Below are 22,356 nucleotides of genomic sequence, written 5' to 3'. Positions count from 1 at the left end.
ACATTTTCATTCCTACACACCTAGTGTCTTTTACTCTGTGCCTCCTGGCTTCTTTTCCCTTCTTCCTTTTTGCTATCAGTTCAATACTTACTGATATTCAACTTCAGTTACTACGCCTTCCCCAGAAGCACAAGCTTTGCCACAAGCCTACCTTTGTGTGCTGGGTTGTAGACGTAGTCAGTTTTACACTACGCTTTCACACCTGTCGGACCGTTGTCCGAGCACATACCTTTTATAATATGTTCAAGCGAGCTTCGATATCAAGCATGTTATGTACTTTGTAACCTATTCTGGATCTACCTGACATATTTTGGATGTTTTTACTATGCTCAATAAAAAACAAAACTTTTTGTGAAAAATATAAAAAAATGTAAAAGTTTATTAAAAATAAAAATAAACTTGTTTAAAATGATTTTTAAAAATGTAAAGAAAAAGAAAAAACGTTCGGCTATTCACTCCGGCTCATTTCAGCCATACATCAGCTGCTTTCGGCCAGCCGAACATGCTCTGCATGTTTGGCTGAGCCGAAGTGCAGAAGGACTTTGACTCAACCTATCCAACATCTGGGTCGGCTGAGCCGAAGCTCTGGCAGCTCACTCGCTGGCGTTCACCCCCCGTCACATAGGGGTTAAACAGCAGTGCGTGAATAGCCGAATGCAGCCGAGCGGTACCTCCGTGGTACCGAGCAGAATAGCAAATAGTGAAAAAAGTTTTTTAAAAAGTTGAGAAAATATTTTTTTAAATGTAAATAAATATTACATTAAAAATAAAGATAAACCCCCCAAAAGAAACAATTGGGCGGAGCTAGCAGTGACGGCTAACTCCGCCCAACTGTTTCCTATTGGCCGGCACCTGCTAGAGTCTTCTAGCATATTACAGTCAATGCCAGGGCACCTGGAATTAGCAAGATAAATGCCACTATAATCCATCCAGGCTGACTACAGCACTAGCCATCACTAAATGTCTAGTAGCCACCTCACAAAAGGTGATGGGGGCCACGCATGCATTGCTGTGTAGCCTTGTCATTCTTATTAAATGGTGCACTACAATGCATGGGGAAAAAAAAAGGGGTTACGTCCAATTTGGTGACTTGGCATACGATTCATTTCATTGGGCTGCCTTAATTTATTGCATATTAAGACGCAATATAATGCACATGTGTTAATTCATTGCAACAATGGCCATCTTCAATGAGTAATTCTAGATGGATCTGATTATTAGCGGGATAGAACTTGCGGAAATCCATTATAGAAATACAGATGTATTTTATGACCATAGATACCTTTTTTGAAGTCTAAACCTAACAATGTTTAACAGCAGAAGCCACCAGTTGGTATTCTTGTGTATATGACCACTTGAAATGTATGTAAATATTACACATATCAGTGTCGCATTCATCTTCATGGAGTAAATGAGTCTCATGGGGTAAATCTAATACTAGAGGCAATGACATAGAAAGCAGCACGGCTCCCCCTGGTGGCGGAGAGCAGAGTGACACGTATTTATCACATGGATACATTGTACCCTGCACTGTGTAATGGCAATGTCATGTTAAGTTTTTCTTTCATCGCGTATGTGTGTATATGTTGCACATGACATGCACCTGGTTGCATACCCACTCATGGAAGACATTATTTTATTCCACCCTTACTATTTATTTATTTATTTTTGGTCTGTGTTAGGCAAGACTTTTGGGAATAGAGACGCTGGTTGGAATATTTTTCTGACTTAGTTTTACAATTTTTCATGTTTTTGCGTGAGGCTAAAAGTTCAAGTTTCTTCGCCTCCCAGTCCTCATCCAGTTCATCCAAGGGGTTTCCTTCCAGCTCTGCTCCCAGGCGATAGTCTCTGCATTCCACCTCAGCTCTGAAAAGTTATATGCACAATACCATTTCCCTTTTTTTTTGGTTAAAGATCCAACCCTCTGCCGCCATTATCCATGACAGTCCATCATTCACACGCTCTGAACATGGATAGATGTAGCACATCAAACTTACGTCTCCAGGAACTTCACACAGTCCCTATGACCGTATATCTCCGCAGTTCTGCGAGGGGAGTCGCCATGTAGGTCTGTAGTGTCAATGGGAGCGTGCAGGGAATGGAGAGTACGGAGAACACTCAGCTTTCCTGACTCTGCTGCAAAGTGTGCCGGAGTCCATCCCGTGTCGGTCCTGAGACAAGGCCGAGCCCCATAATCTATTAATAGTTTCACCGTATCCGACTGGCCTGGTGGATGCAAAAAAAATTTTTCTGGAATAAGCAAAAAAGGATAAAAGAACCCCTGGCTAGCTTTTTTTTTTTTTTTTATTTCTTTGCTTTTGACAGTACGAGTTTGTGCAAACAACAATGATGCTATTATTTAAAGGGAAGCTTTTGTGTATTATCATTTAGTTATTATTTTTAAGGAGTTGTTAAAGGAGAACTATGAGGCGAGTGCTTCTCAGTCACCTCATAGTTCTAGCCGACCTGTGACAATGAGACTGTCACAGGTCGGCTCAGTAGATCGGGAGGTGAGCGAACACATACCGGCGTTCGCTCACCTCTCGATCCTGTCACAGCTCTCTGTCGTGACGGGAGGGGCTGGATTCCCCCCGCTCCGATCTGCCAGCGCTGAGTGGCGGAACGGACGGGGGAGGGGGCGGGTACAGCTGCCTCTGCCTCTAGATGGGCAGAGCCAGCTGACACTCACGCAGCTGGGCGGATCCAGACATAATTGTCGGGATCCGCTTCAGCGTCTCAGTATACCGACAGCAGTAGCTCACGGTATACTGAGCTTAGGGTGACGGGAGGACGCTAGTTTGTGTCCTCCCGTTACCCTAAGGAGAACTATGGGAAAAATCCTCTCCGGTTACAATATCGGCATTGTAATAGGAAAACGTACTAGAGCTTGTGCTTTGTGTCTCTTTCCCTGCTAGTTGATGTGATGCAATCTATTTCAAGACTACATATCCCTTCATGCATTGCTTCCAGCAAGCAATGATAATGTTACATTGTTCAGACGTTGGGTTGTATATCAGAAGGCCGACTCTGTGGATTGTGTCAGTACATTGAGGAAGTCCATCCTATGGGCATCTTCAATAAGTAAGTGTGCAAACTTCTGGATGGATATGATTATTAGTAGTGGGATGGAACGTATGGAAATTCAATATAGAGCAGTGGCGGAACTATGGCCATAGTGACGCAGGTGGCCGCTATGGGGCACAGGGGGACCCAGCCAGGACGAGGACAAAGGGGTCCCCCTGATGCTGTGCAGGCCACCAGGGTCGCTATGGCATCGCAGGCTGCTAGCTGTGAGGAGGAACGCGCCGCTGTTCAGATCACTGACAACCTGTTAGTGATCTGTGCAGCAGCAGGTTCCTCCTCGCAGCCGCTGCTCAGTCAGGGACAGCCAGCACCTGCGGAAGAGGAGGCAGGGCCCGACGTCGGCAGCGGAGGAGGAGGAGCCCGCCAACAACTGTGGAGGAGGCGGGGCCCGGTGGTGGAGCAGGCTGACAGCGAATCGGGGCTGACAGCTAAGAGCTGTGTGTGCAGGGATGTGACCAGCCCACCTGTGACCCTGCAGAGCCTGCCATATAGTCTATGGTGGGCTCTGCAGGGTCACTCTCAGGTGGGCTGTTTGGGATCTCAGGTGGGCTCTGCAAGGGGCATAACTAGAAATCACAGGGCCCCATACAAAATTTTGCTATGGGGCCCTGTGATTTCTAGTTACGCCCCTGATATAGAGATGCATATTTTTAGTTTTATGACCATAGAAACCCATTAACATTTACATGAAAAGTAGTTTTTATGTAACAGTCACAAGTTTATATGATCGTTGTACCATATTTCCACTACTGTTCTTTTATATATGGTCTCGTTCACACCTAGGCGTATTGCATATGCGCATCTTTTTTTACCACGATTCGCGGTAAAAAGTCGTTTCCGAAGGCTACTTGGCTATATCCCAATGGAAACGCGCAACAAAACGGCCCAAAGTAGTACCTGTACCTTTTCAGGCGTGGGCCGTTTTGTAGCGCGTTGGGGATGGGCGGAAATACGCCAAGATGGGAACGAGACCATTGAATACAATGGGATTTATATTTTTGAGCGTTTTGTAGAGCGTTCGTCGAGCGTAGAACGCGCTACAAAACGTTCAGGTGTGAACGAGGGCTCATGGTTATCTGTAGTTCACAGCAATCACTCAGCCCTCCTGTTCAACAGCTGCTTAAATGTCAGCTACTCAGAGAATGTATTGTTGTTAATCAGTCAAGCGTGACTGGTAGACTTGCAACAGAGCTTGCATATGTAATGAACACATATGACCACCCCTGTACAGTTACTGTATAATGACAAACTATAAGCAGAATCATAAAGACCCACTGATAAGATTATTACATCTAAATTATATTTATATAAAAAAATTATTTAAAAAACACCTATAATCGTCTTCTAAAGAGAAAGTCCCCTGGAGCCCTTGGAGACCATACAACATTTCGCTCTTCCTTATCCCCTGACAGCCCTTGCATGTAGCAGGTAAATTTGGGGAAATGGGGGCAAGCGATGTTGAAAAGAATATCCTCTTGTACCTTTTGCCGCGGCCCAGTGCAATGCGGTCCGGTCGTTCCAGTCGATGTCCTTATAATTCGGGTCGTAAAGTTCCTTCCTCAGGATCTCGGACACCAAGTCGTAATCCCCAAGTGCTGCTGCTTGATGGAGTTCAGTCACATCAGCCATCTCGATAGTTTCTGCTGTTCACAAAATCGAAGTTTGAAAAAAAGGTCATTAGAGGTGCACCGAAATGGACATTTTAAAAACGAAACCAAAATAAAAAAAGTCAGGCTGTAATATTTTTATTTTTTTTAAATATTTTATTTTTTATAAACTTTAATTTTTTTATTATTTACTTTTAGGGGCTTTGGGGAAATATTGGGGGTCTAAACAGACCCCTGATATTTCCCTTTTTAAAAGAGATTGAGAACACAGAGCCGTCAATCTCTTTTTCTGTGTCCCCTGTTATCAATGAACAGGAATCTGCTATACTGAGTGTTCCTGATCATTCATAACATGAGAATATTGTTTACTATAACTACAACTATGAATGAATGGGGGTGCTGTAGATCACTCCCATTCATTCATATTTGAGGATATAGTAAGCATACTCTATCCTCAATTATGTACACACACTCAGCGATCGCTGAGTGTGTGTACCTTGCTTTTCTCTCTGGAGGCTGAGCGAGCGGTGTAGAGAGGAGAGCTCAGCCTCCTGTGACAGCGCTGTCTCCGCCCCCACACCGCTCTGCCGGACTGTGATAGGCGGCTGAGCGCTGTGGGAGGAGAGACGCCGGCCGCTCACAGCGCTCTTGTCCTGCAGCGCTCGGCCGGCTGTCACTTTATTTTCTCCCCGCTGGAACGCAGAGCAGCGCCCAGCGGGGAGAAAAGAAACCAGAGATGTGCCGATGTATCGGCCGAAACATGGCTCTTTCGGCATTATGCCAAAAGTGCAATTTTCGGCCGATATATCGGTGCATCCCTAGTTATTATTTTTTTAACTAATAATCTAGTAATTAGAGGTGCACCGAAATGGAATTTTCAGAACTGAAACTGAAAATTCACTCCTGTCAGAGTGATCATGGGGGAAAAGGTGTCTCCACTGAAGCTTTATCATCAATCCTTGTTTCCACGACAACCCAACATTTTCCAAATCCAATTGCCACAGGGACAGAAAGTGAGGTGAAATCTTCTTCTGAACAGGGGGCACACACAGCAAAACAAACGTTACAGGGTTTAACCCTCTCCTATGCTATCCAAAGCTAAAAAAAAAATTGGAGTTACACTTAAATGTACCTGTTCCAACTTACATACAAATTCAACTTAAGAACAAACCTACAGTCCCTATCTTGTTTGTAAAGGTGCCCATACACTGCACGATTATCGTACGATAATCGTATGCGATCGGTTTTTCGTACGATAATCGAGCAGTGTGAACGGAGACGTGCGACTGTTACTACTGTACGGTCGCACGTCTTCTGTCGAACCAGCATGTTCGAAAACCAGCCGGAAATCGTACGATTCTCGGCTGGTTAGAACGGTGCTCGGAAGACAAATGCCGAACGGGCCGGTGTGCGCACGCGCACACTGCCCGTTCAGCATTGCGGTCATCGGAAGCTCTTCAGGGGGGCGGGCTTGCGATGATCGAGAGTGCGATCTGCCTGTCCAAGATAGGCAGATCGTACGTTTTTTAATCCCTGTACAACCATCGCAAGACTAAGGTCTTGCGATGGTTGTAGAGTGTATGGCCACCTTAACCCGGGGACTGCCTGTACATTGTTTCATCACCTGGCCTCTGGGTATCAGAATTGATTAACATGCAGGAACACTCTGAAGTGTTCTGTGAATCACATGTTCCTAAAATAACGCTTTGACCTTTTTTTCAGCCCATGGAATAGGGGTTACACTTTAGCTGCCGGTGACCTCTGGTGGTCTCACCTCTGACCTGTTAGGCTGATCATATCAATGGAATATTCTGGGTCACTGGTCCCAAATACATTAGCAATGCCAGTTTATTGAAAAGCTTTGCAATCTTCTGAAGTGCTGATGTACAGGGCCGGTGCTAGGATTCTTGCCTACACAGGCAAGCTGCGTTTTTGCGCCCCCATCCCCGACCCCCTGTAAAAACAGGGCATTTTGACAAGTACTTGTCAAAATGCCCTGATGTTTGCCCTATTGTTTTTGGGGTTTTTTTCACTTACCTTTTGGCGCGGGAGAGCAGCGGCGAGTCAGCGCTGGTCCGGTGGGAGGAGCTCCAGGTGGGGTCCTAATTTAGCTGGCCGGCGACTGTCGCGCGTGTCCGGGTCCTCTGGCAGTTGCCGGCCAGCTAAATTAGGACCCCACCTGGAGCTCCTCCCACTGGACCAGCGCTGACTCGCCGCTGCTCTCCCGGTTCGGTGCGAAGGTAAGTGAAACAAAAACAGCGCAAACATCGGGGCATTTTGACAAGTACAAGTACTTGTCAATATGCCCTGTTTTTTCCACCCTCACCCTGCAGCGCCCTCAGGCGACCGCCTGACTTGCCTTGCGGTAGCGCCGGGCCTGCTGATGTATCATCTGAGCTGGCCTGTTTTGGGATGGCTCTTCCTAGGTATCTGTACCTGTGGACTCCTCTTTTGGTGATAATGGGTTTGAAGCCAGGGAGCACAGGACCCAAAAGCAAACCCACGTCACCGCCACATCTTCATCTTTGGCAAAATAACTCGGGGGTGTTCAATATAATTTTTGGTCTGCTCCCTTGTTTGATTTCACTACTGAGGCTGAGGGTAAAGGAAAGTTCTCTTACTCGGCTCAGAGCTACCACAGATCTAGCGTAGCCATTCTCACTCTTTGGTACCTAATTGGAATAAAGAAATTGAAAAGTAATCCACAGTCTAAGTGAGGTTGAGCACCTCCAGGCTACCAGTATGGAGAACACTGTTTGAGTTGTAGGGCTGCTGGGTCTTTTGGTTCTTAACCCACCACTGCAAGAGCAGGAACAGGTAAGGAACCCTACAAGAATGGAACAATGTATATGTACTTTTTTATAAAGTCTCCTTCACACAACGCTCACCCTGAATTTGCACAGACACCAGTGATAGGATACACATTAATTGTATCCATTGCAATAACTCCTGCAGTATACAATTTCGGTCACTAGATGGCAGTGTTTATAAGTTCTGTTTTATATATGTATGGTATACTCTGTTGTATTGTAATAAGGTAGAGAATAAAGCTGTGGCTTCTTTCCTGTTTTCCAAGCCATGCCATGTGCAGCATGCATATCAGACTGTGTGCTTGTGTTTCTCTGTGAGGCTGTGCAGGAAGGTCCAACAACCAGATAAAATTCTGGGAATACGGGCCAGGATAGGAATATCGCCTCAAGGTATAATCTTGTACATGTCGCGTTGGTCAAGCAAATGCACTTTCACCTTTTTTATGTGACCTGTTTTTTCCCTTCACCAGGATGAAGGTTGTGGATCCTCACTGAAATCTTGGGGTAGGATGCGTGGCCATCAGGTTCCTTCTTCCCCTGAACTGGGGGGGTTTGGACTCCTTGGTCAGCTCCGGCTGACCATGAGGGTAGGAGACCACTTGGCTTCTGCTATGTTGTTAGGGTCACGCAATGGGAGGAATTACAGTCAGCACACACACATCTACCACTACTACTAATGAGAGCTCTGCCCGTCTATGGCCACCTTTTTAACCCTTTTGCTGTCAAGGCGTATTTTTCGTGTTTTTTTTTTTTTCTTTGCTCACATGTTATCCACATTTTAGGCCTGAAAGTTACTTCAAACCCCCAAGAGATTTATATTTCCTGAAATCACAGACCCTGTGGAATAAAATGGCGGCAGTTGCAAATGTTTATGTCTCATGATATTAGCTCAACCATTTATCAGACCCAGAATTTCAGTAAAAATTACACAAGTTCATTTCAGTGCCCAAAAACACAATGAAATACAATGTTTTTGTCAAATATAAAAGGAGGTGGGGCAGCTGAGCCCGGGAAACATGATGATGTGTGGGGTGGGCATGTAGGTAGGTGCAGTATGGCCAACGGCCACTAGATGCCCCCATGGGGCCCTGGAGATAGATGCAGCTCTGGCCTGGGGAAACTCTGTCCCAGGAGAGTTGATATATAGGGGGCGGCCGAGAGGGAAGGGGAGTTGTTCAGAGGAGTACAGAAGAAGTCTAAGGCCCCATTCACACCTATGCGTATTGTAATATGCGCGTCTGTCGCGCGGTTTTTACCGCGATTCGCGGTAAAAGTCGCGCGACCCCAAAGGCTACATGCGTGGGCCTTTTCATGCGTGGGCCGTTTTGTAGTGCGTTTGGGACGGGCGGAAATACGGACAGGTGGGAACGATACCATTGACTACAATGCTATTTATTTTTTTGACCGTTTTGTAGATCGTTCATCGAGCGTAGGACGCGCTACAAAACGGTCAGGTGTGAATGGGGCCTAAGACTGTCTGCAGAGTCTCTGGAGGGAGACTGTTTCTTGAATATAGGCTGTTTCTTGAATATAGGCTGGTCCATGGGAAGGACAGGACCAGGCCTAGGACAATGTAGAGCTACAGAGATTCCCTAGTTTCCCCACAAGGGAAACCCACCGTGCTAGGACTGACAAAGGATGGGATGCCGGAGAATAGTGACTGACGATATTCGCCAATGGGCCTATGGCCGAAGTAAGGCCCCGTTCACATATAGCGACATACCTTTTGCAGCGGATCCGCACGGCCGGGATAGCGCGACTTTCGGGGCGACGTTCCAGCGACGGTAGCGCGACCTTCCCCGTCGGGCTCCATAGAAAAAAAGTAAAATCGCGCAAAATCCGCCGAAAAAAGGGTCCGGTAGAAGCGACTTGCGACCGCGACGAGCGACATGGAGTTAAGACAGCTCCATTGAATAACATTGGCCGGCGACTTCTCGCGATATCGCGTGGCAAAAATGCGCGATATCGCGGCGGAAATCGCGCGACAATTCGCTATATGTGAACGGGGCCTCAGTCGTGGACTCTGGGCTGCTGTACCTCTCTCTCTAAATTGTATCACTATGCAAGTAACAAGTGATGTGGCTGAAATGTATGCTTTATACCAAGTTCATTCTTTCAAGTAAAACCAACAAAAAGACTATCTGTGTGGACTGGTTCTTCTCCCTCCAGCCTCTGAGAAGGTGGGGTTCTACCGGAGTGTGATGTTGGACTGTATCGTGGCTGTAACCATCCGAGGAGGGTAGGTGCGCAGTGGGGCTATGCCTGACACAGGGTGCCATTCATGGTGGCCTTTCTCCCTAAGGGGGAGGAAGTGCCTAAGACCGCAGAGGCGGTTGAAGCCATGAGGCCCTATGTACGCAGTACTACACGTGTGGGAGTGTTTGCACGAGGCCAAGGCCGTGGCCCCTGACCGTGGGGTGTCTGGTTTCGAGTTGCATGCACGGGGTTACCCAGCCAAGCCAAAGGGAACACACACGCAACACCCCGAGAGTGAACCCCGCCTACAGGCACACCCTTTAACATCCCCTGGAAGCAGCTCAGTTGCCAGATTGCTTCCAGTGTAAAGCCGACCGTCAGAGTTATGGCCGTCGGTAGTCTGTGCAGAGGGGCCCACTGCAAGCGATTGTATGCCTTATGTCTTTGGCAGCTAAAGGGTTAAAGAGGACATGTCACTTGGAGAAAAAAAACAGAGCTTATGCCTGTTGTGCTAAAGTACAAATGATAGCAGCCACTTCCTGTCTACATGCACTTCCTCAAGCCTTGGCTGCTGCACATTATTGCTTTGGACCTACTTTGTGGCAGTGACAACAGTGTACGATGCCTGCGCAATGTGCATCAAAACAACTGTGGTCTCATCACACAAGCGTGTGACAGGGTGACAACGAAGGAGCACAATTGGGAGACAGTTATCACCCCATAACAAGAAGTGCCTGAACTTCATGGCAGGATCACCAGGGAAGCTGAAGATTTAAAGTGACTTTGTCTAACAGGGTTATTTACAAAGGAGCCGAAGGATATAGCCGCAGCTTCGGCCGCCGGAGCCCTTTGGTTAATATTGGATGAACATTTCAGGAATATTGGATTCCCAACAGATATAAATACTGTGCCTTCTATGGCTGCTAAATGATCTCCGGCATTGATTATTATTTAAAAAATACCCCAAAGCACATAATGCGTTTTTAGTGCATTGCATTCATCAGTAGTGCAACACAGGAGGCATTTTATGTGTGTTTTGCCTGCTTTTCACGTGCATTTACTTCCTGCAAGGACGTGGGAAATATACACGTGATTTGGCATATGCACTGATTACAATGTATATTGCATTTGCCTTCGGCTATAATGCAATGCACATTTTTACCAAAAAGATGCAGCAAGCGGGTTTTTTGAAAAGCGCAACACACTTCCCTTCAATGGGAAACTTTGTGCAACAAAACGCGTAGGTGTGAACAGGGGCCACGGAAATGAACGGGATTGCTTGTCTTAACCGTTTTTTTTGCACTTAGCTTAACTCAGCGCAACACACTGATGTGAAGAGCTTCATAGACTATAAGGCTCTGTTCACACCTAGGTGTATCGAATATGCGCGTTTGCGATTCGTGGTAAAAAGCGCACGTCAAACGCACGTTTCCGAGGGCTACTTGGCTGTATCCCAATTGAAACACGCGACAAAAACGCAGCAAAGAAGCTCATGTACCTTTTTCAGGTGTAGGCCGTTTTGTAGCGCGTTCAGACGGGCTGAAATACGGCAAGGTGTGAACCATACCCATAGAAAACAATGGGATTTTCATGTTTGAGCGTTGAACGCGCTACAAAACGTACAGGTGTGAACCAGGCCTAAAGGTAACTCGTTTTAATGAGTCTTTAGCGAGCTGTGTTCCTGTGTTCCGTAGCGCACATAAACCGCGGCGGTGTGAGCGGGCCCTAAAACCATGAAATCATGACATTTCCAGCTGCAGAAAATGGATTTTCATACCTTTTGTCATTGTGTGGGAGGTGTAGAAAGCCTGCAGGTCTTCCAGTAAGTCTTCACAAGAGAACGGAGATCAGAGAAGTCATCAGGAATGGAGGCGTTCTGTTGTCCCCGGGTGCTATGGAAACTAGGCCCTCCCTTCTACATGCATTGTGTCAGTCTTTTGTCCAACGCTTGCAGAAATCTCCCCATTCATGACAGCACATGTAGACTGACTCCCTCCCTCCTAGACAGGAAATTGTCCTTTTCAGTGGTTACAGAAATGTAAAGGAAATGTACAGTGGTGCCTTTTAAGACTTTAAGTAGACGTGGGTTGCTGATGCTAGGGACACGTAGACGTGCAATGCTGATGCTAGGGACACGTAGACGTGCAATGCTGATGCTAGGGACACGTAGACGTGCAATGCTGATAGGGACACGTAGACGTGCAATGCTGATGCTAGGGACACGTAGACGTGCAATGCTGATGCTAGGGACACGTAGACGTGCAATGCTGATGCTAGGGACACGTAGACGTGGGTTGTCGGTGCTAGGGACGCGTAGACGTGGGTTGTCGGTGCTAGGGACGCGTAGACGTGGGTTGTCGGTGCTAGGGACACGTAGACGTGGGTTGCTGATGCTAGGGACACATGGACGTACATTGCTGATGCTAGGGACACGTAGATGTACATTGCTGATGCCGGGGACACGTAGGCGCGTGTTGCTGATGCCGGGGACACGTAGGCGCGTGTTGCTGATGCCGGGGACACGTAGGCGCGTGTTGCTGATGCCGGGGACACGTAGGCGCGTGTTTTTCCACACTTCCACACTTCGGTCTCCTGATTTTGTTTCTCGTCTGTATTTTTGGGTGAAAGCTGTGCAATCTATGCCCAGATACTGTGAGGGGAATTTATCAAAAATAAGTATCTGTCAGTGTAAAGGTCACAATTTATTAGACAGCCCAAGAACTTTTTTAAAAAACGCTGTGAAGTCCCTGATTAGTTGCTATGGGCAGCAAATGAAATAAATGTTCTCTATAACTAGACAACCAGGACATATAATTGATTCTATATTATCCACAAAGAGTTAACAGCGCTCTCTCAACCCTGCAGCAGCAGTGCCTGTACCTGCTCTCAATAGTAGTCTATGTCCGCCCTCTCTGAGTAGCAAGTAGCTTCTTCCTTCTGAGAGCCAAGCCTCGTTCTGAGGCTACTCTAGAGATCACATGACCTTCCTCCAGGAGGCAAGCCTCACTCTGAACCTTTACCCACTGATATCTTATCGGAAAGGTTTACTCAGAGTAAACCTTTCAGGGAGTAAACCTCTCTCGCGGACATCAGGGAGCCGCTATCTATTAGAGGGAGACTCCCTGAACATCAGGGAGACTTGAGATCCCTGTGATTGTGACATTTCAGCATCTGGTATCAGTTTTCCTAATAACCGACCTGAGGAACTGGGTGACCCAGACATGGAAACCGTGACATGGCCTGAGGTTATATGACTGGAATAAAAATGCAAATGTTTACTCCTAACTCGGAGGAAGTTCTAAACTGCATTACTTTGCTTTTTTTTTTTTTTCTTCTTCTGTGTATCATTTTTGTCTCCAGCAAGTAAATATTTTGTTAAATGCTATATACAATCCAGCTAAGCTATGAAAAAAAATAAGATTGCGCAATGTAGTTTCAGATTCTATGAGCACAAGTTAAAGGAGAACTATGGGGTCAGTGCTTTTCCCCATAGTTCTCCTTAGGGTAACGGGAGGACACAAACTAGCATCCTCCCGTTACCCTAAGCTCAGTATACCGCGAGCTACAGCTCGAGGTATACTGAGAAGCCGGGACGGATCCCGACATGGAAAAGCAAGCGACATTCAAACAAGCAAACTTATTATATTACTAAAATAAAAACGAACACACTCCAAGTTGCAAGAAATGGCCGCTGCATTTTTTTTATTGGTTTACTCATTAAAATCTTTAAAATTGTATAAAAATAAATAGCATAACTTCAACTAGTACTTGGCTAGAAAGGCCCAAGCACACCAATAATGATAAACATTTGTCAAAATCTTTTAAAATGTCCCCCTCAGGGAGGTGATGGACCACATAAACAATGCCACAACAGAAATGTTTCTAAATAAAAACGAACACACTCCAAGTGGCAAGAAATGGCCGCGGCATTTTTTATTGGTTTACTCATAAATTAAAATCTTTAAAATATATATAAATAATTAAATAGCATAACTTCAACTAGTACTTGGCTAGAAAGGCCCAAGCACACCAATAATGATAAACATTTGTAAACATCTTTTAAAATGTCCCCCTCAGGGAGGTGACGGACCACATAAACAATGCCGCGACAGAGATGTCTCAAAACGTATAGGGTGGGAGGGCGGGGAGCTCCTCTGGATGTCAGCTGAAGAAAGGTGAGAAGGTCACAACGGTCCATATTTTTATAACCCTCTTTAGCCAATCAGGGGCTGTTGCTACCCGCAGCTTTTCCAGCCTAGACTAAGGTAAGTCTGCCCGGATATTGTCATGACCAATCCTGTTGGGATAGAGCACAAAGAGCGGGAAAACAGCAGAAGGAGAAACAAAAAGGGGGGAGAGAACAAAATGGTTGCAGCCTTTCCATGAAGGGGGAATCACTAAGTCGTTTATTCTCCCCTGACATTACTGTCGAGATCCACCCAGCTGCGTGAGTGACAGTCACGGCTCTCTGCAGGCACAGGATCGAGATGCGAGCGACGATATGTGTTCACATCCCGATCTATTGAGCCGACGTGTGACAGTTTCATTGTCACACGTCGGCTCGAACTATGAGCCTACATAGTTCTCCTTTTTAAAGGAATTCTAATTAAAGGGAACCTGTCACTAAAAAAAAAAACACAATCCTGAAGTGGTGTCTTCCAAATCGGGTCAATGCATTTGTAAGAAATGTAAGGGCAAGCAACAGGGACGTGCGGTCAGGGGAGGCAGGTGAGGCAGAGCCTTACCTAGTATGAAGAAAGAAGGTGTCAGCTTCAATTTTGAAGCTGACAGCTTTTTCTCCATTCATATCGTCATCTATCAGGTTACATAGCAGGGAAATCCTCCCCCCTGTGTAACATGTCATAGACGGAGCGCTGGATGTTAATTACAGGCAGCGCAACATCCGGCTTTTGACAGGTAGTTAGGTTATACAGTAGCGGGCTTCCCCACTGCTTGTGTAACCTAACTTGGTGAGGCAAGGACTGTCACGGCCTCTACTGTGTTAGAGACGTGAGCTCTGTGGATGGCTTGGACCAATGGCAAAGCGCCATTGGTCCAAGCTATCCAATCAAAAAAAAGAGGGAAAAAAACCAGCGAGGACATCGCTCTCGATGCCTCACCAGTGATGAGCAAGTGAGGGACAGGGAGGCTCCTCCCTGTCTCCTCCCTTCCTCCTCCCCACAAAGCTTGGTTACTGGGATGGGGTGGAGCTTCAGTGGAATGGGGCGGAACCCAGAAGGTATGGCACGTCACTGGCAAGCACCTCTTTTAAAAAAACTTGTTCCTATGCAGGGGGTATAACTAGAATTCAGTGTCCCATAGCGAAATTTAAAAAGGGGCCCCCTTCACCGGCAGGTGGACTATAATACAGACCTATTCACATCATCTAAATGTGGGTGATCAGAGGTGCGTGACCTAAAATGTCCACCCACTTATACCCCGAAAATTGGTGGTCAGGGATGGGCAGCTATCACTGCATTCCTAGAGGGTCCTTTTTTATAACCATGGTAATTTTAGCTAGGCACTCTGAAAGGGTCATTCCATGGTCTGCAGGTGGGGGGCAGCCTGGTGTTTTCAAGATATGGAAAGACATGGCCTCTTCCTAATGAGACATGGATCAGCCAACCCCAGCCTTTCGGACATCGTTTGGGCACTCCTGCTTTTTCAGGCATTAATCAGGCACCCTGCCCTTCTTAGACATTGATCAGGCACCCCTGCACTTTGTAGACATGGGTCAGGCAACCCTGGGCTTTTAAAACATAGATCGGGAACCCTTGGCCTGTTCAGACATAGATCCCTGGCCTGTATACTTGTATAGACATGGATTGGGGACCCCGGGGCCTCTTCAGATATGGATTAGGGATCCCTGGCCTGTTTAGACATAGATCTGAGACCACTAGCCTGTTCAGACATAGACCAGGAACCCTTGGCCTGTTCAGACATGGATCCCTGGCCTGTTCAGACATGGATTAGGGACCACGGGCCTGTTCAGACATGGATCGAGATACCTTTCCTATTTAGACATGGATCAGGGACCCCCGGCCTGTTCAGATCTAGATCAGGAACCCTTGGCCTGTTTAGACATGGATCGGGGGTCCCTGATCTGTTCAGACTTGGCTCAGTACCCCTAGCCTATTTAGACATGGCCCACGGACCCCTGGCCTGTTCAGACACTGCTCAGACAGCCCTGCCCTTTTCAGATATTGAGCAGCCATCCGGCCCTTTACATGAAAGGATCAAGCAGTCCTATCATTTTTGGATATGGTTTGGAAACCCCGGGTCTGACTCTCCCATCATCCCTTAATGGTTAATGGTAAATGAATGCAACCCTGGACGGAAATAAATCTTCTGACATTGCATAAGCTTATCGAAACTATGCCACGGGGAATGTGTGTGCCGTAATTAAGGCGGTTTAAGGTAGCACCTAATAACCCGTACAATGATGCATCAAATTGATAGTTGGACCAAGCTTTGAAGGTTTTGAACCTTGGCGCAACTATCAATTGTATGCATCTTGTATTATCATATCCATATATCGATCATCTATAGAATATCTGATAACTATTTTACATGATTGTAATATGTTTGTTTTTTTCTGTACTATATTGTCCTTTTACAGGGCTTTGTAGTCTGCTTGTGTAGCAGAATAAGCCTTGGGCTAGAAACTGGAGAGTAGAGCGTGGAAATCTGCTTTCATGAGTAAGCAATTCTCTGACAATTCCTACAGTGTTACTGTACTTTTACGCAACATCATGATCCGTAGTGAAAAAAAAAGAAGGTAAAGGGCAGCTCCTCCCTACATGCCCTGAAACAAAAGTCAGGAAAGAGTCCCATCCCATGAACACACATACAGGGCAGAGCTGTCTGTGTGCGTCAGCGGAGGCTTGGAACACAATGCTCCTGTGAGGGATCCAGACCAAGAAACTAACAACTGCAGCCCAGAGGTGAGCCTGTGCACGCTGTCTAATAAGCTGGATATTATTTTTGGCAAAGGAAACGGCATTTGTTTGTCCTCTGCTCCGCCACTGGGCCGATAGCCATGACTAAGTTTTTTTTTCTTTCCATTAATGACAATAAATTGAAGTTCTAATTCCTGCAGTTTTCATGTGTAGGATTAGCGACCCGTACTGACTTTGGCGCTAAGATGATGCAATGATCTCCGGCTCCGTCAGGAATGTTCACACTATGGGGATTTATACAGCAGTGAATATGATTGTTCGTCCCTCTGTTTCTTTTTTGCCCCATTTGTTATGTATTGTCTGGTTTATTAACCCCGCTGGCCGTTTAAAGGGCTTTTAAACAATGGGAAGCGGAGGTGGGCTTCCCTATCATGTGATTTATGCCTGATGAAGGGTCCTTGTGCGGCCCTGAAATGTTGCTATTTGCTTGGCAGAAGCGTCAATAAAGAAATTTTGGACATGGATCCTTGGTGTGATGGTGACATACTTTACTTTTTCGATCCAAGCGGCGCCATCCACAGCCACTTCAGCACCCACTTAATACAAGAGTACACCGGTCAGGAGTGCGGTGGGATATCTACATGTTTGGGAGTGTGGATGCAAGATTGCACCCTACTTGACTCCATCCTTGTTTTTAATTTTATCATCGTATGCTTACATTAACTTTTCTTCAAGATTCACCAACTTCTACCTGCATGAACTTTTGAACTATTCCAAAGGAAGGCCAAACTTTCTGCATTCCTGTAAGGTGTCCTTGGGGATGGGCTTTGAGTGAGGAGAAGACCTTAGGGTATGGTGGAGGTGTGGAATACGTATTATCATTCTTGTCTCTTATCTGCGGCTGTTCATTGAGTACTTTGCCCAAGGCAATCCTGCCCTAGTCTTTGTCCAAACCAGGGTCACTTTTTCCTGTTTTAAGCATTCCTAGTGTCCAGATAATTATGGCACATCATGTACTGATAATTTAAACCTAAATCTAAACTGCAAACAAGTCACGAATACCTTCATGTTGCCTGGGGACGGTCAATGCCCCTTGTATTCTGTTAAACTATAAATTGTGAGTGTAAGAACAATGTGGGAGAGAGTACTCTTGTACCTCTCCAATATTGACAATATTGCTGTATGGTCAATAAATTCACCTGTTCATTAAAGAACTCAAAGTCCTCGTCCTGGGTTGACAACGACGGGAGTTTGTCCCGGCAGCTCCCGATGGACCAGGATCTGTCAGTGACTTGTGAGCACGCTCTCAGCACAGAACAGTAGGATGGCTATTCCATATATGTGTAAAGCTATGTATATATACGTGACTGTGCCTGATGAAGGGACCCCGAAATGTTGCTTTATGACGAGATGTGTGTACATCAATAAAATGGCCACTCGTTGAAGATTTTACTTTGGTGTGCTGGTGATATACTTTACTATTTGGATTTTGAAGTGGCGCCATCCACTATCACTGCAGCACCCACTTTAAAAAGGGACATGCCAGTAAGGAGTGCGGTGGAAACCTCTTTGGAACATGATCGGAAGTCCACCCCAACAGCTCCCAATCGTAAACAGTGACCAGGAGCTGTCAGTGTAGGCCCAGTCACTGTGCTGGGAGCGGTCTCTTTGAAGCACCTCTTCATTCCTGACCATGTCTGTCCGGCTGATTTTCAAGATCCTCCTGTAGTTCCATAGTTTAAAAGCATTAGATCTTATTTTGTAGAGACGTTGTGGCTGGCTGGCACATATATGCGTAAAGCTGGCAGGCCCACCCCCTGGGATGACGCATATATAGGTTATGCTGGTGGGAAAGTGCCAAGGAGGACCTCTCATCTCCCAATGGAAAACCCAGTCCATCTGCCCATTTGGTGTTCTTTTTGATGCTGTACAAATATACTTACAGGCCCAGCAGATCCAGTGTTGTCCTCTTCTCTCACACCCCTCTCCTACTACTGATCCTGTCCCATGCTGCCATCTTCTTGTACATCAATGGGAGCTGGCTGTCTCTTCCTGGATATCGCACATGGATGGAGACCTGGCACCAAGTCTGTTTATGTGTTGCCATCCTGTGAGATGGAAATGTTTTATGAACAGTGGAAAGTAATGCCTCCTACAATATGTGAGGTCAGTATTCCAGGAGGCTGCGAGAGGAGGCTAAAACGCCATTCTCGCCTAGATGAGACTCGGGGGAGGGGTATGGTTGAATGGGAAAAAAGGTAAATAAAGATCAAGAATTAAAATAGTTCAGCTTTTTTGTATTCCAATCAATTCTCATCCCATTCTAGGCTCTGATCAAGGGGGAGTTTTTTGTTGCCCCCCGAGGCACGTTAACTGTTTCTGTTTGTTTGAATTATGAACAGTTAAAGGCACTTTTGGATTAATTCCAATTTCGGTTTGGCACCCTTTATTTCTAAACCCCAGTGCCTCTCAAATGTGTTTCTCTGAAGGCGTTTGTACTAAACAGACCCATGGCTGCTAAATACCCAAACAGTACAGTGACTGCATCCAATCAGATTTGGCTGGCAATTTTCCACCCACCTCCTTGGGCTTGACTTTTGTTGAGCCGCGTGGCGGCAACAGGCCCATCCATAGCTCGAGTTTTGGCCGATTCATCAGGAATGGGCTGAAATTCGGCCTTATCTTTTGTCACATCTTAATGTTCTGCTTTACATCACAACTGCCTATCATTTCCTGGATGTCATCCATCCACCATGGTCTTCTCCCTTTCCACAATCACAATCGTGCTTGGCTCCTCTCCAGCCGAGTTACATGCACTGTGACTATGGCATTTTCTCTTCAATATTCCTTCCAACAGGCGTGGGAAAAAAAAATCCCAGATTTTGGGTTGACATCAGAACAGGAATAGATGGGGAAACCTTCCAATGAGGACACTAGTAATGGTGACCCTGCTGACAGGGGCGTCACAAGGGGGTGCGGCCCACACCCGGGTGACACCATTGCAGAGGTGACACCAAAATGACTGGCAGTCATTTTGGTGTCGCCCCCTCTAAAAAGTCGGGCACTCGGTCATGAACCAAGAGTCCGACAGTGTCAGGAGAGAGGAGGGGACCCGGCATCATACCTCATCCCGCCGGGTGAACGTCCCCTCTCTCTCCATCACCAAGATGGTCGCCGGCAGGTGTCAATCAGATGGCCGCGCACGTGCGATGACAACACGGCGGGGTGTCGCCTGGTCTGGAGACCGGCTGACACCCAGCCTCGGGATGCGCCTGCCTGCTGACCACCAAAGTTTTGGGGCCATGCAGGGTCCCTTCCTCAGGCCAACATTGTGACACAACCTCGCCCTGAGGAAGGGATCCTTCGTGGCCCTGAAATGCTGGCTTGTATGACATGTGACAACTTAAAGTATCAAACAAGATATCCACACCTTTTGGATTTTGTGAGTGCTGGTGATCCATTTCTGAGTACACATGGTGCCATCCGTGTTATCACTTGGAGCACTGCATCCTATGAACCTTTGGTTTATAAATGTTGCATGGAGTGCAGGTGAAACACTACAACACTGGATGCTGAGCACCAGGGATTTTCCTCACTTTGGATGGATTTCCTCTCACTTCCTGATGTGGCTATCGTGCAGGAAGTGTAGACAGATCTCCGAAATAGGACACAGATGGCAAAAAAGCTGACTGGGGTTATAACCTTCCCTTTCCCTATCCAAAACGGGGGAAAAAAAGGTTTTGGCTTTAATTTTAGTTTACGTGCAACTACACTGCTTCCTGGATATCATTTGCTGTTAATAGTTTCCTTTTTTATTGGTTGCCTGAAGTTGCTTTTTAAGATTACCAAATTGCTGAACTTTCTTCAGTGATAAGAATGTCCGCTTATGATTGGCAGTTTATAAGATACAGAAAAACCACAAGAGGAAGAACTATGTATTTATAGTCCTATGTGCACACTTTTGTAACCAGTTAGCAGGGCAGCCATCAGAAATTTTAGGGCCCCATACACGGCTTTAGGCCGGGCCCCCCCCCCTCCCGCGCCGCTGGTCACAGGGCTTAGTGACACGCTGCACGCAGAGCTTAGTGACGCGCTGGACGCAGAGCTCAGTGACGCGCTGGACGCAGGACTTAGTGACGCGCTGGACACAGGACCCACCTGAGAGTGACCCTGCAGAAGGGGTCTCAGGTGGGCTGGTCAGGGCTGCATCCCTCCCTCCTTTCCTTCCTTCCTTCCTTCCTTCCTTCCTAGCTCCTCTTACCTGCACACATGGCCTTGTCTGCCAGTGGACCGGCCAGAAGTGACGTCACTTCCGGCCAGTCCCACATCAGACGAGCAGCGTCGCTGATGGGGCCCTAGCTTGTCTCAAAGCCACTGAAGTTGCAATGCTGGGGCACTGCGCTGCTAGGGCCAGGCCTCCGCCTCCTCGCCCTTCACCGTCGGCCTATAGTTATGTAAGGGACCCGGGCGGGCCCCCCCAGGCTGCCCGGGCCCCTTACATGAGTATCTGCCGTACCCCCCTGATGGCTGCCCTGCCAGTTAGATAATATGTTTGTACACTCGACCTAGATTAGATACAACAGGCGGAGGATGTGACAATTCCTGCTTGCAGTCTAGGTGACAGATTTCATGTCTGCAGGGTAGTGGAGGTCAGTCCTAATACACGGTTTTGTATTGGTGCCTACTGGCAGCACGACAGGCTTTTGGCCTCATTCACACTGATAAGAGCCGGCCCGTACAGATCCGTGCGGCGTGCAATCGGGCCGCTCACGGGGAAGGACAGGTGCTGTGTGTGATTGTATGCAGCAGCCTGTTCTTCTCTATGGAAGTACGCCGCCCTACGCTCACCCGCCCTGCACGTCCGTGCAGGTGAGCGTACTCGTACGCTGGCGGGATGGATCCTGTCTGCGTCCGAGCCAGGGCACCCGGTCGTACACTCACCTTAACTGCACATCCGTGCGGGTGTCTGTCTGACACGGACACTCGCACGGATGTGCAGTTTGGTTGAGCATACGGCCGCGTACTCCCATAGAGAAGAGCAGGCTGCTGCATACAATCACACCCAGCACCTGTCCTTCCCGGCTCTTAGTGTGAATGAGGCCTTAAAGTGACACTAAACTCAGGAGTTCAATCCTAAAAATACATTCAAGTCCCTTAACACTTACCCGCAATGAGGGGAATTTATCAAAACTGGAGTAGACAAGATCTGGAGCAGTTGCCCAAGGACAACCAATCAGCATCTCTGTTCAGTTTGCTCAGGTAAGATTTGACAATGACAGAGAAGCTGATTGGCTGCAGTGCTAATCTGCTCCAGATTTTGTCTGCTCCAGTTTCGATAAATTCCCCTCAATGTATCTTATTTGTGTATCACTCGGCTGTAGATCCTGAAACCATCTCTGAATTGGTGCTGACACTGTCCTTCCTTCTGGAGGGGGGCTACTTCTGTTCCCCATGGTCCCTGTGTGTTGTAAAGTAGTCACCGCTCCAAGCTCACTCCCGGGATGGACTACAATCTCATGTTTAGTTGTGTAATTTGTACTGAAATCAGGGTGTAACTAGAAATTACAGGGCCCCATAGCTAAAATTAGTATGGGCCCCACCCACCCAAAAAAATGCCACTGAACAACACATTGCTGCAGTCATGTGGCACGGTGCCTGAGCTACACCATATATGATTACATGCAGTTAGAAAACAATGACTATCCTTGGACCCATCGATCGTGCATTCGGAGATGGTAATTGATTCCTAACTGCATGTAA

At 47.0% G+C, this 22,356-nt stretch overlaps 1 protein-coding gene across 1 annotated transcript; it reads right to left on the bottom strand.

Moving 5' to 3' along the window:
- Nucleotides 1-1,658: 1,658 nt before the first annotated feature.
- Nucleotides 1,659-11,568, bottom strand: ANKRD66 (ankyrin repeat domain 66). The gene is made up of 4 exons (XM_018566800.1): nucleotides 11,478-11,568; nucleotides 4,566-4,726; nucleotides 1,998-2,226; nucleotides 1,659-1,866 (listed from the first exon to the last, which is right to left on the bottom strand). The coding sequence occupies exons 2-4, from the start codon at nucleotides 4,711-4,713 to the stop codon at nucleotides 1,659-1,661; spliced, it is 585 nt and encodes a 194-aa protein (XP_018422302.1). The 5' UTR covers nucleotides 4,714-4,726; nucleotides 11,478-11,568.
- Between the last annotated feature and the right edge of the window lie 10,788 nt (nucleotides 11,569-22,356).

Source organism: Nanorana parkeri, unplaced genomic scaffold (genome assembly GCF_000935625.1).
Source record: "Nanorana parkeri isolate BGI_ZX_2015 unplaced genomic scaffold, ASM93562v1 scaffold977, whole genome shotgun sequence".
NCBI classification, from domain to species: domain Eukaryota; kingdom Metazoa; phylum Chordata; class Amphibia; order Anura; family Dicroglossidae; genus Nanorana; species Nanorana parkeri.
Note: the sequence above shows the minus strand (reverse complement) of the source record. Positions and strands in the feature narration are given on the sequence as shown.